Raw genomic sequence first — 15,810 nt, 5'->3', positions numbered from 1 at the left:
ACTCATTTACATATGTTGGCGCAGTAAGTGATAGAAATTACTATATATTAATTTACATCATGCATACAGTAAGTATCATTATTTGTATTATGCCGAAAATGCACATATTAAATTTTGGGAACTTGTTTTTTATAATAATTAATGTTGAGAAGTATAAATGGTAATTTATTAAATAATAATACGTTTATATGTTACATAAATGCTTTTTATTATCTCTATCGGATCGGATTTTCCACAAAATTTGCAGAATTTTAATGTATGATGATTGACGTTATATATAAGAGTATTGTAAAAAAAATTTTTTTTTTCGTTCAAATATTTAATAAACAAAAAAAAACCCAAATTTTATTTTACAATATATATAGGGTATATAACATGTTTACGTATATGCAAGTATAAAAAAATTTTTTTTTTTTTTTCTTTATTTTCTCAAAACATATATGAGTTAATAATTTTTTTTTTTTATTACTTTTTTTTTTAAAAAAAACAAATATGAATTATAGTAACAGACAATTCTTTCATTTAAATTTTTAATAATCAATCGGATACAATTTTCTTTAACTCCGAAAATTTCATATATAAAAATGTACATTCTTTACATTCCCATTAAAAAAAATTAAAAAAAAAAAACTAAAAAAATTCCAAATATTTCAAATAAACCTTATTTTTTTTTATCGAAAGAATGTCTTCAAATTCATTAATGCAAGTTCCTACTGTTACCAAGGACGCCGATTCTTTTACACAATCTCCTTCATCAACTAATAACGAACATGTCAAAACCAAATCAAAATATAGAATGAGAATTTGCGATGCACCGCCGGAGATACTAGAATTAATAAGACGTTCAGAAACAAAAAATGAACAACCGTTACAAAATAAATCCAGTGTTTCTAATGTCGCCTCGTTCGGTCCTGGTAGTAGACCAAGCGCCAACATATTCGCTTTAAAAAACGGTTCAACGCCACGAGATGATTTACCAATATCATCCTCATCATCATTGAATTACGGTTCGTCCGGTATATCATATACTCCACCATTACCAAAAAAACGTACCGTCAAAACCAAAACAACAAAAACATCAACATCCAAAATTAAAGCGAAGACAAAAAATTCAACATCCAAAATTAAAGCGAAGACAAAAAATTCAATTTCTAAACAACATAAAAGAAGAGGTAAAAATAATAGTTTTTATAGAGCTATGGCGTATAACGGTATAACTCCTACGGTTGTGGCAGGAAAGATAAAACCGACTCGTATACCAATTCCTCCTCCTATGAAAATTGAAGATTTGATGAAGAAAATTGCACAGCTAAATCTTGATCAAAATATACTGAAAAATATAACACCAAACATCACATGGAAGGGGAACCCTCTGTTTATAGGAAATTCAATTCACTACGATCTATTACATCCAAAAGAAGCTCTCGTGGCTTCAACTTTACGTCTCACGCCTCTTCAATATTTAACCTATAAATTAATTTTAATTTCATCTGCAAGAGGTTATTCGCAACGATCATTCCCGTTTCGTAAGAGTGACGCACAAAAACATCTGCCAATAGATGTCAATAGATCAAGTAAATTATGGGAATGGTTTACGCAAACCGGGTGGTTAAAAACTGAAATTTTATTATAAATTAGATTCTATTTTTTTTTTCTTTTATTTCGTTTTGAAATTGTAGGTTAATAATTTTTAATTAAAATATTATAATGAATCATAGGTTAAATCTTTAAATTTTACTAAAACAAAAGTAATTTTTATATATTGTTTGTATAAAAGTTAGTATTTAAGGTTAAAATCATAGTAATGATAATATATGTCAAAATAAATTATAATAATAAATTTACTAAGAAATTTAAGCTGAAATTTTTATCCGATATATACGTCAATTATTATGTTACAAAGGTTACTTTGTTACAATTTCTGGAATCATGTTTCACTGTCCCAACCGAGATATGAAAATCAATTAAATTTTTTAGTGCTATTATTTATTGAGTATATTTACTATTGTTACTATAATGATTGAAACTTCTCAAAATAATGTTATAAGAAATCTTAATAATAAAGAAATATAAATATGATTTAATAATAATATTTATAATTGTATATTATTTAAATTTATATTCAAAAATAAATGAATAATCTAAGGTTATTTCTTGGTTTTTAACCTCTTTCCCTTACCCAGGTTTGTAATTATATATACAGTATATATTTTACTATATTATCTATTAATATATATATATATATATTTAATAATTTTTCCTTCAGTTATTTGGTTCTATTATATTTTCAATTAAATAAAGGAAGAGTTGTTGAAGAATTGATTGATTAACTAAACTAATATAATAACATAGTTAAGGTATGATGGATATAGGATCAGGATAATGTATTAGTTACTAAATTTTACTTTTTCATTTAGGAAAAACATTTTTACTCTTAATTATGCAAGATTATGCGTTGACTTTGAATATCAAATTTTTAAGAATATATATAATAAATCAGATTCATAATTACTACAAATTTTTGGTCCTCATCAGACACAGTAGGATCGTCTCTCATGATATAGATGATGTTATAAAAAATTTGATGAATATTTCATTCCATATCTGAGGGAAAGTTTGAGCAACAAAAGTCTGCAAGGGGTTAAGGCCACTTTAAGTTTCCATAATTCCAAAAGTTTACTTCTCACAGATTTCGTCAAGTGGCATTCACTTAGGTCTAAATTTTTAATGTCTTTTCTTTTCTCAAGACTTTTTTCCCAGATTTCGTCAACTAACTCACGAGGACAAGCCCAGTAAAAATTAAATGTTAATTCCGTCAATCGACAATTTAGAACAAGGTATGTATTTGCTTTTTGATAAAATCATTATTAATTATGAATCAAATATTAAATAGAATTTACTTTTTAATATTAATGATATATGTAGAAAATTCTAATGTAAGTCACCTCATTTTTCAATACAAAATATCCTGGACTAGATTACTCTAAAGAACAACTATTAACGTGGAAGGATCATCAAAAATGGTTAGCAGTACTTTCTACTTCACAGACTGCACGTACTTTTCGGCAACGTTTTGTTCAGTTTCCAGAACTTGATATGGCTACTATGCAAACTTGGAACTTCACAAGCAGTGGCTAGTGGAGTTCCTTAAGTTGTGCTAATGGCTAGGTGTATAGATTATAATTGCATAATAGTCTTCAAAAGTTCATGTTTCAGGGAAAGCTAAAAGTACGCCACTTGAAAGTCTTTCAGAGGAATGTATACGTTTACGTGCACTTTTAGAAATATGATGAGATGTTTATAATGCAGATGAGACAGGCCTTTTTTTTTGAATGGAACCAAATCAAATACTTAGTACTGGATCAGTTGCTTTTTTTGAATGGAACCAAACCAAACACTTAGTACTGGATCAGTTGCTGAACGTAAAAAGGTAAGAATATTTTAATTTTATATTATAAAATATATAATAAAAAAATTTAATTTATTATTAGACATTGATTTTTTATTTATTTATTGAATAAAAGCTGCTTTTTTGCGCTAATGCTACAGGCTCTCATAAATTTTATCCTATTGTAATTGGATTCCGAATTAAATATAGATGATAATGGAATTGAAAATCTCCTAACATGATGTAATAGAATATTTTAGGATACTTGATCATGAAAATTCCGACCTTACTGATGAAGAAATTATTAATTTGGTACAAGCTGATTGATTCAGTTGATGATGAAATACCTGCAATATCAGTAAAAAATCAGTTAGTGAACTGGAAACTTTTATTATTAAATTTTTGAACAAAATGATATTGAATTTAATAATAAAGATTTACGCAGGTAGTTAGAGTAAAAGAGTTTAATTCGAAAAGCAAAGTACACTTAATTTATTTCTTAATGATTGTGGTATGGAATAATTATATTTTTTTTTTGTGTTTTAATGTAATAAGGGTAATGCAAATTTTATTTTTACAGTAATAATAAAGTGGGTAGTTACTCGTAATTTCTCAAAATAAGGTATAAGTTGTACGTGTTTTTTTTGTATACGCGATCATGCAAGTTAAAAATGTGTATTAGGGAGTGGTGGGATGGTGCAAAAGCATTTATTATTGAAAGTTAACAATGATTTCAGTTACAACAAAATTTCATGAATTTTCATTCAATTATTACAATCAAAGATTCCGTCATTAAAAGGTAATAATTTAAATCTACGCGTTAATAATAATATATGATAACTTAAAAAATGACAAATTTATTAAATTTATTAATATTTTATTTAAAAATATATAATAAAATTTTTTTGAAAATTATCTATCCATGAGACTATATCTTACTATTATTTATAGTCACACCTAGACACCTAGTAAATGATGTGATTATAAAGGGTCGACTGTATAACATCTTTTTTAATTATGTCATTATGTCACTGTTACCACCGGTTTCTGACGTTCGGTAGGTAGTAACAGAAAGACATATAAGGATCGGTTAATAAATGGCAGGGTAATATAACGATGTATGACAAGCGATAAGGTAAAAGTGTATACGGATAAACGATAATAAACGATGTGTTAGATAATTAGATTGAGGGTAGATCGGGGGGTGTGTGTATAAAAACGATTAATGATATTAGTATGTATACGGATAATCAATGGTGTATAACAAAAAACTAACAAATGATAATAAATGATAATGATAATAAACGATAATAAACAATAATAAACAGTGTGAGTGAAAAAACGATAAAACGTATATCGGCAGGTTTATTAACAATTGAACAAATACGATATTACTCGCTCTGTAATATCCGTATAATCTATCTGTTGAAAATAAAATCTATACTAAACTTAAACTTAAAACTAACTACTCCAACTGCACATCCAACAACGGTCCTTTTTATATTGTTAAAAATCTGGTGCAATATCTGTCTAACAGAATTGCCACCCGGCCAATTGTGGCGATCTGGGCATATTTGTCTATACAGCCAGCCACCTATATTCTATCTAATCACTAAATAACTAAAAATAACTAAAGATAACTATATGTAATATAACTAAAAATAAAAAAATAAAAATAAAGGATAAAAATAGATTAAAAAAAAAAATAAATCCCGTGACATCACAATATCTTATTATTTACTATATACTGCGCCTAGACTAAATAATCTTTACAATTGCCTATTAAAACTTTCTGTATATGTTAATATTTTTGTATTTTTCTTTAAAAAGATAGTTTTTTGTTAATAGTGTCTATTATTTTGTAAACTATCAATGGCTATTTTAGAATATGTCACGCTACATTGATATATTTTGTACGAAATAAATTTTTATTCCACGAATCTTTCTGATGACATCAATAATTTCGATAATCCACATCCTTATTTAAATATCACTACGGAATCTAAAATCTTTTTTAGGAAAAAAATTTTATTTCTATATTCTCGAAAAACTTTAATTAATAAAAAATAGTCTAAATCAATCGATATAACCAGTTTTCGCGCTGAAATTAAATTTTAATGTACTGTAAATTAGTTTGAAATTAATATTGTTCATATTATTTGTAGTGTTTCTCATGAATGAGTCATGATTGTGCATACTAAAAATATAAGAACATTTAAACTCTCAATACCTAGGCAATTAAGTCGTCCTTAAAAGTATTTGTTGCTGTAATTAAAACTCAACAATAGCACGCGATGTAGCTCAAGCTGTGAATTAATTTCTATAACTTAAAATGTAATTTAGAAATCAGAGTAATCATTATTTATTGGAGGAGTAATAAAAAATAAATTAGTATAATTAAAAATCTTATAAAGAAGGAAATAAAGCTAGTACTGATGAACATCAGGAAATTTTTTAGGCGTAACCGTGCGACGGGAGTGTAAATTTACGTAAATTTGTGTAAATATAAGTTTTTGTAAATGTCTTATGAAAATTTACGAACTTGTGTAAATGTTGTTACGAAATTTTAGTTTAATTTTTTTTTAGGTTTAATTTAGGTTATTTTATAGTATAGTTTATATTTTTATACATAGTTTATTTCGGTGAATTTATTAACGGGAATCGGGATGATTAGTTAATGAGTGGCTGGGAAAGGTTCGGTTGAGGCTTATTAGGCCAAAATTGACCGATCGACAATATTGGTCAGAGGACAAAATTGTCCAGATGGAAAAATTGTTCTTTGAGCATAATTGTCCCAAGTTTTGAAATGTTATATAAAGGATAGGTTTAGAACACGATGAGAGAGTGTGTGGATTTTGTATTAAATAGAGTTAAGATAGTACGAATATTATGTGGAAGAAGACATTTCATTGTTATCGTTTAATATCGTTAATTGCCATATTTCGATTGTTTATTATCACTTATTGACTTTTCGTCATATATCGCTTGTTTATTTTATATTTTTATATATACACTTCTAATTAGTACGTCCTTGATCATTTACCGATTGTTCACTACTGACATATACCATTAGTTTATTGACGTTATTTTATCTACTATCGATTATTATCCGATCCTTATTTATTTTCTGTTACTACCTGACGTATCGGTGGTAACAATGTCAATGATTTGCCTGACTCACGTCTGAATTTTTGGCACAGTTTAAGAGGTCATGTTCTTTTTTTATTTAGTTTTAGGAACATTGTTAAGTGAACGACTGAACGTTCCTTTTTCTTTATTTTATTAGAAACAGCCTCTTGAACTTGAAATGGAAGTCGTTAAAAAAACAAAGAAAAAAACACATTAGTAATGTTTCTAAAACAAAAGAAATAACTTTAAAATGGATTTAGTTTATACTGTAATATCTGGTGATCAAAACAACAATTTATTTTATTAGGGCTTTAGGAGCTTGATGGGCTTGCATATTCCAATTTGGAAATATGTTTTTTCATGTGAACACGTTCAATGTTTAAAACGTTCGAAATGATCGAAAATTTTCAATATACTGTATATCATATTAACGCTTGAGGATGATCTAATGACAGTTTTTTCGAGCGATTGTAGTAGAAGAATAATGGTTATCCTTAATCAAATGAGTCTTATGAAAATTTTATTATAAAGAACGAACGCTCCTTATTATTTAAAAACTTTAGTCATCGTCTATCGATGTGTTATAATAGATTGCCATATATGATTTGGTTTGTAATGCCGACTGATTTATCAATCTATTGATTTTAATATTTCCTTTATACTTGTTATATCAATGAAATTTAATCAGTAATCATTTATTGAAATTTTTCACACAAAATAAGCCTTTTAACAGATCAGGGAAATAATTGATGTAATACTCGTTTGTACCCGATCCAAGTATTACAGTAATTACTATAATAAAAAAAATTGTTATTGTCTCTAATTTTGGCAATTACATATATTTACAGTACGAAAGTACATGTTCAAATATTTTTAATTATTGAAAAGAAACGCTCAAATTGTTTGTAAAAAGATTTGAAGGAGCAATATACACTATTTATCGAAAGTTATAATGTAAGTATTCTTGTAATTTGTTATATATATTTTCGATATTTTCTCATCTTGTATGGATACAAATCGGGACACTGACCCTTTTACTCATGGGTACGTACTATTAAAACGTAACATCCGACCAATAAACCCTTTTTTTTGTGTCATTATCAGATACTTGACGAATTCTATTTATTTCAAAAGTGCAACCATATGATCTATCGTATAATTAATTTACAAATTTTTATGTTATGAAATCTCTACAGAAGATGCGGTAATTGTTTTTTATAATTGTTCCGACGGAAATTTTGCCACATTTAACAAGAAATAAAGCTACAGTTACAAAATTGCAATGTTTCTTTCGTAGATTAATAAATTTTAATTAAAAATATTATAATAAGTTTTATATTTTTAAAAAGAAAATAAAAAGAAAGTATAAATAAGTAAAACCAAAGTTAGTGTATAAACATAAATAAAAAAACGATGGCTTAGTTGTGCCACTGATGTGGCTTCCTGATGGGCTTGTAGGGATTACCCATCAGTCCCATCTGAATCAATTCACAATCATAGCCGATCAGCGCACGTTATTCTGAATTATCTAATAAAATTGCACATCACAAAGTTACATCAAAGCCAATGGGCTGAAAAAATTTTTTTTTTTGGATTGTAATTTAATTTAACGAAAAAAAAAATTGTAAGTTTCTGTCATTTTTTTTTAATAAAAAAGTCTTTATTCATTTGATATTTAATAAAAAGATCTAATTTTTTTTTTATTTCAGTTTTTTTTTCGATAATTTCTATAATAAACAAAGGAGGTTGCAATTATGGAGAAAAAAATTTGTTATTTCAGCCACATCATCTTCGTAACATCCGTTTTTATTTTGTGTTTTGATGATCGTTTACCTGTTTATGAGATCATGATTATTATGATTAATAAAATATTTTTTATTATTTAATAATTAGTGTCCTGTTCAAATATAAAAGGAACCTGAGATCAGGGAATTATTGTACATTTTATTATATTGAATTTCTTATATTGATAAACTACTACTTTAAAATAAATGAAAAAAAACGCGAGAATTTCCTCTCCAAACAGTTGTGACAGTGGAATTAAACCTCCTCGTAAATGGAAAAACTTTGCTGAAATAGGATTCAAAGTTAGTAATATTCAAACTGAAGCTACTGTAGATGGAATAAAGGGTTTTTTTGCTACTCATGGTAGTGTTTATAAAGTAGAAATTGTGACCAGAGAAGCTTATGACTCTGAAAATCCTGAACGTTCAACTGGAACTTCTTATATCATATTCAAGTACGTATTTTTATACATTTATTCTTTTTCAACCCTTTAAATTTCATTTACTTATCCCTTTAAAAATATTTATTTAATTAGACCTGTACCCGCTTATCCTTTCTGGAATAAATCGTTACGCTTTCATGGAAGAGTTTTACAGGTCGATTATCAAAAATACATTCGTAGTTCTGATACTTTTTATTCCTATCCTGCTGAAAGTTTAGAATTGGGTGATTATCTACTACCTGGTATCTGAGGTTAAATTTACTCAATCGGTAAAATTTTCTATAAATTATCAAAAACGAAAAATAATTGTGGAATTGGAGTATGAAGAGCTGATGCACACCTTTAAGCTGAAATCAATTTTAAGGATATAATTAATGATATTTATTCTGAGCTTTACGTTTCTCAACAAAGATCTCGTGGTTCAATTACTATAGAAAATAAATATTCTGCAAAATGTTGGGTATTACATAATATATCAGTATATGCCAAGTCGCTCTACAACAATCGTAATTCTTGATGTAGGGGTAAAACAAATCATTGTATTGGTACAAACTATATTTTCGTACCAAGTGTCAAAAATCAAAAGATAAATTTAATTGGTGTATTGATGATTTTTGGAAACGTATTACAAAAGATGATAAAATGCCTCATTTTCATAAAAATAATGAACAACCTGGTAAATGGCTCGTCTTTAGAATAACTTTTGATTTGGATCAAATTGGAGGTCTTAATCGTTTTAAAAAATTAATTGAGAAGGCCGGTGAATATAATTTGGCTCCTAGAACTTCAAGCATTAGTAATTTTCCATTAAAAATTATTAATGGAACTGAATTATGTAAACATTTTGTGAACCGTAAAATGTTAAACTTTAAAGTTAATTATATGCTCGAATGTAATATTTCTTTTAATTACCTTAATGAATATAACCTTTGTAAAGAATTCTATTCTTTATTATCTCAACAACCTACTAAAGTCTCTCTTAATATTTTGGTTCGAGGAAGAAAAGGATCAATGAACCTTTAATATATTTGCGTTCAGAATGAAGAATTTAAAATATGAAATGCCTAAATATATACCATATTATTGTGGTATGGTGCGTAAAGTTATTGTAACTCCTACTACAAGTTATATTTTAATTCCAACCATGGAAACTTCACATAGGGTGATCCGTCATTTTCATGATATTATAGAAATTCCTGATATGATAGTTAGAAATGGTTTTACTTTTTCTGATGGGGTAGGGAATATCTCTTTTTCATTAGCAAAGAAGATTGCTTATGTATTGGATTTAAAAACTATTCCAATTTAGAATGGCTGGGTATAAGGTGTTTTATATCAGTCAACTAATGTGAAAGATAATCAAGTTCAAGTTCGTCCTAGTCAACATAAATTTGAATCACATTATAATGTGTTGGAAGTTATCAGAGGTTCTACGTTCATCTCAACATATCTCAATCATCAGGCGATTACATTATTGTCCGCATTAGGAATTCCTGATGAAGTATTTATTGAATTAAAAGATTTACGAGTTAGGAAATTGGATAAAATGCTTGAAAGTGAACATACGGCGTTGGATATTTTACAAGGAATGTCGATGAATATGGAATTTCAATCTCACTTGCTGAACTTGTCAAAGCGGGATTTTTAAGAAATAACGATCGTTATTTGATGAATTTTATTTCATTATTTCGTTTCATGATGTTAAGAGACATTCATCACTAAATTTTTTATGCGCAGTATATGCACAAAAAATTACAAAAATGTGCAAGATTTTGTGTTTTATGATAATCGAATTGTGAAAACGCGCATTAATGAAATAATAAATTATAAAATTTTGTTTACAATGTATTTTACATTCAAATAACAATAAAAATAACTAATAACAATGTTAAATAGCGAACATTATAAATTTTATTTTTTAACTGTATAACTAAATCATATTAATGAACATTTAATAATAATAAAGATAACATTTAATAAAATTTATTATTTTAAATAGCGTTTTTTTTTGAACTAATTTGTTTTAAATCATAATTAAATAATAATAAGAAGAATTATATTATAAAAACCGTATTAGATTCGGCGGCCCAAACTCCGTTTCAACCGATTTTTGGAGTCAGTTCCATCAATTCGTCAATTCGACTCATCCCGACTCGTTCTGGTTCGTAGAACCGAACCGATAGAGTCATCTCATATCCCTAGCCGCAGTTCTCCATAGCACCAATTCATCATCACGAATAAAAGAACAACATTCTGATTCAACCCTTTTAACCCTTCTATGATAAAATTTGATTTTAATGTTGAATCATGAATGTAATTTTCTTTTATAAATTAAGAATTTTTTTTTTAAAGAATATATTTTATTGTATAATAATTACATGATTGGAAAAACCAATGTGATGGAGTTTGGAAAACTAACCTGGAATGCTCATTTGAATTGTATGAATTTTTTATAGGTAATTATATTTTCTTTACAAGGAAAACTTTGATTTGATAATTTATAATATAATGTAATACAAATATTTTAAATTAAGAAATGGAATGAAAATGTAATAATTAGATAAAATAAAACTCATAATATTTATTTACAAATATCGTAAAATTTTCAATTATTTTTTAAAAAGAGCATTTTTTGCTAAATCATGATATACCGTCATATGAGTATTATTACCTGTATTAAAATTATATGTTGCATCATGTTATGTTTTGACCTGAGGAATTTTTACCAATAGTAGATTTGTGTAAAACCCCTACGTATTGTTATTATCACCTAACCTACCCTTACGTTAGCGCCAAACTCCGACAAAAATTTGAGGTAGGCATTATTGAACAGAACTTTAATTATGATACTATTATGATCGTGAACTTTATAATTGATAAGATATAAAATATTTAAAAAATAAAAAAATATTTAAGCAATTTATTTGAAAAATTATAAAAACTTTTAAAATATTTTTAACGGTGAAATATTTAAAAAAAAAATCCAAAAATAACTAGCTGAAATAAATTAATACCCCTCCGGCCATCAGCTCACCTTAAATCAATTAAATTTTGATCATGATCATTATATTTTGATTCTGATTGCCGTTTGAAAAAATATTCAAGTTAGTGTCATGAGGTCCTAATAAATCCATTAGTTCCATGGACGCTCTTTGATTATCATTTCTAACGGCAATGTCACATAAAATATCATTCGCAATCCAAGGGAATGATATCATATTTTCAGAAGGATAATAAGGATGGTATGATGCATAATACTGTTACTACCGGTTTCTGTCGTTCGGTAGGTAGTAACAGAAAGAAATATAAGATCGGTTAATAAAGGGCAGGGTAATATGGCGGTTAAGGGTAGATCAGGTGGTGCGTATATAAAAACGATTAGTTATCAAATGTATACGAAAAATCAACGATGTATAACAAAAATTAATAATTGATAATAAATGCTAATGATAGTGAACGATAATAAACAGTAATAAACAGTGTGTAAAAAAAAAATGATAAAATGTGTATGCACAATACGGAAACAGATCAGCGGTTTATTAACAATGAAACAAAATAATACGACATTACTGCCTCTATCTATCGGCGTTCTGTAATATCCGTATATTATCGGCTGGTAATAAAACCTAACTAAACTTTTCTAAACGAATTCAAACTGAACCTTTACAACTATCAACGACGGTCATTTTTATAATGTTAGATTTTTGGTGCAATTCTGTCTTTTCGAACAGAATCGCGGCCAATTGTGGCGATCTGGGCACATTTGTTTATACAGCCACTTATATTCAGCCACTTTTCTATCGCTAAGCTTCCGTTTGTTATCTAATCACTAAATATCTAAAAAGAACTAAAAATAACTATACTAAAAATAAACAAATAAAAATGGAAGATAAAAATAGATAATCATAGATAAAAAAAATAAAACAATAAAAAAATAAACAAAATTATCCCGTGACAATAATACCAAGCATAAGCTTTAGACTCCATTGGTCATGAAAATATTTCATGTTATCGATGAGCGAGAATCCTTCGATTATGTTATTGATTTCTTTCCTCCATTTAGGATATGATTTATTTTGTTGATTGTTGTTATCTGGTTTGTAATTTTTGCTTTTGTCAAAGTTGATGTTAAAATCGCCTAAAATGATGATGATTTGGTATTTTTTGTCGTGTGCTTCTTTGAGACGTAATTCTATGTGTTGGTAACAAGATATAATGAGATCTTTATCTTTTGATGTATCTGCTGGTAAATAGCAGCTGATGATTCTTATGTAATTATTGCCTTTGAAGCACAAATCTATAGTGAGGATGCGTCCTTTGAAGAGATGTGATTTAATCACGTGTTTTTGGAAATTTTGAGAGAATCACGGATACTCCACTGCCTTTGGTAGTTCCTGATGCGTCCGAGTATATAAATGATTTTCAGGTAAGTTAGAATTGTTGTAGGATGGGAGGTCGTGAGAATTAACCGATGATTTATTATTATCCGGGTTAATATTGTGAAGACCAGTTTCTGTTAGTGTTAAGATATCGAAATTCTGTGTTTTGAAAAATTGTAATATATTATTAAGTTTCTGATTAAAGGCGCCATGAATGTTAATAAAGCCTATTTTGTGATAATCAATGATGTGTGTATGAGGTTGCGGAGTTGTGTTATTAGTTGTGTTAGTTGATGATGTTGATGAAGAAAATGTTGATGTTAGTAGATCATCTAGATTTTGCTCTATGTATTTTAACATTTATTCAACTTGTGTATCATAGGTTTCGCGTACGTGTTGGGGAGTGTGAGTAAGTTGTTGATTGAGATCTTGATTTACGGGGAACGAGGATGACGGAGGGTTTTTATAATTAAATGAATATTGTAAACGAGCGTGTTTTGTTGTTTTGGTTTTCGAGGCCAAGAAGATTTTTTCGTTTAGTTGTGTCCTGCATAAAAAAATATTTAAAATTTTCGAAGTGTGTAAGTAAACCTGAATTGGATTGAATATAAAGCCGGTGTCAAAATCGTTGATCGATATTAAGAGGTGAGTAGAGAGAGTAATTAACGGGATCCATAGATCCAATTAATTGGTGTGAAGTCCTTTGATGCATGTGGATGCGGATGGTTCTATTGTTTCATCGGGTTCTATGATGCCTTTGACTGATTCTGGATCGGAGGCTTTTCCGTTTTCGGGGAGGTTATTATCTTCATCCATTTCACTTTCAAATTCTGAAGAGTTTTGTGATCGTAGGGGATATCTACTCTTTACGCTTTGATAGGATCTTTTTTTGTAAGGCGCTGAGCGTTTGGTACCTTTTTTTGTGGTGATGTAGGTTTCTCGTTGTTGTTATTTTGAAAGGCGTTGATGAGAAAATCAGTTTAGTATTGATTGATGAATGTGATGCTTCTAGTTTGTTTTGTCTAGAAGTGACATTGCTAAAATGGGTCGTTAGTTCGTCAATACGATTATTTAATTGGGGATATCTGGATGTCGTTGGTGTTTTGTTGTTTTGTAAAAGATTAAAAGTCTCTGACAATTTTTCAATTTTGGCTTCTAATTTTGCGGTTATCGCGAGCGCTTCTTCAGAGAGATTCGTTGATGTCACAATTATTGTTAGGTATCTAGTTGGGCGATAAGAACGGGTTTACGGTATTATCACTGCTGGTCTGTCTAGAATTCTGATATTGACCATTTGTACTGTTGTTATTTGGTCTAGAGTTGAACTGAATCACATGATTGTAGTTGGTTTTTGCGTCATCATTGATCGTAATCTTTTCTGAGTACATTGAATGCTTTATTTATGACTCTGACACCTAAATCACGTTCCTTCCATTAAAGCCTTGTACTTGCACAATTCTTTCTACACAGCGAGATTCGGTATACCGGAATCTCGATATAACGGTATAATTTCATCGAAACCCATTTGCCGAAGCCATTTCTCCGCCAAAGTGATGTCTCACCGAAGGGAAGTTTCACCGAAAGGACGTTTCACCGAAAGTGTATTTTATCAAATTCATTTCACCGAATCGTCCATTTCGCCGAATTCCATTTCGCCAGATGGACATTTCGCCGAAAAATGGTAGCGATTAACATTTTTACAAAAAATATTCATCGCGCAATGAAAATAAAAATTAACTTAATTTTAGCGATTTTTTTTCCAGGATATTATTACTTCAACATTCAAGTAACTGATATTAATTGTTAAGCAATAAATAAATAAATGGATAAATGTTTTCAGGAAAATAAAGTAAAAAAAAAGATTAATGTATATTATAAATAACGAGGTAAATTTAAATAAAATCAGCTAATTCAAAATTTATCTAGAAATGATTTCTTTTATTATAAAAACAAATAAAATAACCTAATGGAATAAATAATTTTTCGAAGAAATGTCCATTCGGCGAAATGTCCATTCGAGAAATGGATTTCGGTGAAATGGACTTCGGAGAAAAGTCCGGATACCGAGTTTTATTATGCTCTTAGAAAGTAGTAAAAAGGCTCAGTTTAGCAATTTTAAGGTGTTAAATTTATTATTATGGGTTTTTTTATTCAGTTCCAATTTAAACACGAAAGTAAAAAATATCATTTAATTTTTCTTTGACATCTTTTATTAAGAAAGAATTTTGATTTGAAATTAACCAACGGTATTAAAATTAGTTGCGGCGACACATTGTTAAAAATTGGCTCTCGTTTCATGGAATCAAAATTTTGGGCTGGCGGTCGGTATTTTTATTTAAAATTTAATATTAACAAAATTTTTTCACAAAACTAGGTCGACGATTTATCAGTTTAGCCAAAATTACCTATTAGCATTTATTGTAAAATTTTATCAATTTAATACATAACATAATAGAAAAATAATAAGACACTGTAATTGAGGACATGGTAACCATATAATTTTATTTTCACGACTATTTTCAATAGATTTCAATATATTCCCTGGCAAAAGGAGTACAAAAATTTATCAATTTAATACATAACAAAATAGAAAAATAACAAGTAAATTGAGGACATGGTAACCATATAATTTTGTTTCCAGCACTATTTTCAAAAATTTCAATATATTCCTACTCTAAAATATTCAT

At 28.2% G+C, this 15,810-nt stretch overlaps 4 protein-coding genes across 4 annotated transcripts; all 4 read left to right on the top strand.

Moving 5' to 3' along the window:
* Positions 1-682: 682 nt before the first annotated feature.
* Positions 683-1,633, top strand: OCT59_001376 (uncharacterized protein; the record flags this gene model as incomplete). Its single annotated transcript, XM_066139523.1, has 1 exon — positions 683-1,633. The coding sequence occupies one exon, from the start codon at positions 683-685 to the stop codon at positions 1,631-1,633; it is 951 nt and encodes a 316-aa protein (XP_065988921.1).
* A 6,875-nt stretch (positions 1,634-8,508) lies between these two features.
* On the top strand, positions 8,509-9,767 carry OCT59_001375 (uncharacterized protein; the record flags this gene model as incomplete). Its single annotated transcript, XM_066139522.1, has 4 exons — positions 8,509-8,756; positions 8,838-8,986; positions 9,092-9,250; positions 9,331-9,767. 4 exons carry the CDS (start codon positions 8,509-8,511, stop codon positions 9,765-9,767), a joined length of 993 nt encoding a protein of 330 aa, XP_065988920.1.
* Positions 9,768-9,804: 37 nt separating this feature from the next.
* Positions 9,805-10,602, top strand: OCT59_001374 (uncharacterized protein; the record flags this gene model as incomplete). Its single annotated transcript, XM_066139521.1, has 2 exons — positions 9,805-9,981; positions 10,084-10,602. 2 exons carry the CDS (start codon positions 9,805-9,807, stop codon positions 10,390-10,392), a joined length of 486 nt encoding a protein of 161 aa, XP_065988919.1. The 3' UTR covers positions 10,393-10,602.
* Positions 10,603-13,829: 3,227 nt separating this feature from the next.
* On the top strand, positions 13,830-14,361 carry OCT59_001373 (uncharacterized protein; the record flags this gene model as incomplete). The annotated part of the gene is made up of 2 exons (XM_066139520.1): positions 13,830-13,921; positions 14,058-14,361. 2 exons carry the CDS (start codon positions 13,830-13,832, stop codon positions 14,359-14,361), a joined length of 396 nt encoding a protein of 131 aa, XP_065988918.1.
* Between the last annotated feature and the right edge of the window lie 1,449 nt (positions 14,362-15,810).

This window comes from Rhizophagus irregularis, chromosome 1 (genome assembly GCF_026210795.1).
Source record: "Rhizophagus irregularis chromosome 1, complete sequence".
NCBI lineage: Eukaryota > Fungi > Glomeromycota > Glomeromycetes > Glomerales > Glomeraceae > Rhizophagus > Rhizophagus irregularis.
Note: the sequence above shows the minus strand (reverse complement) of the source record. Positions and strands in the feature narration are given on the sequence as shown.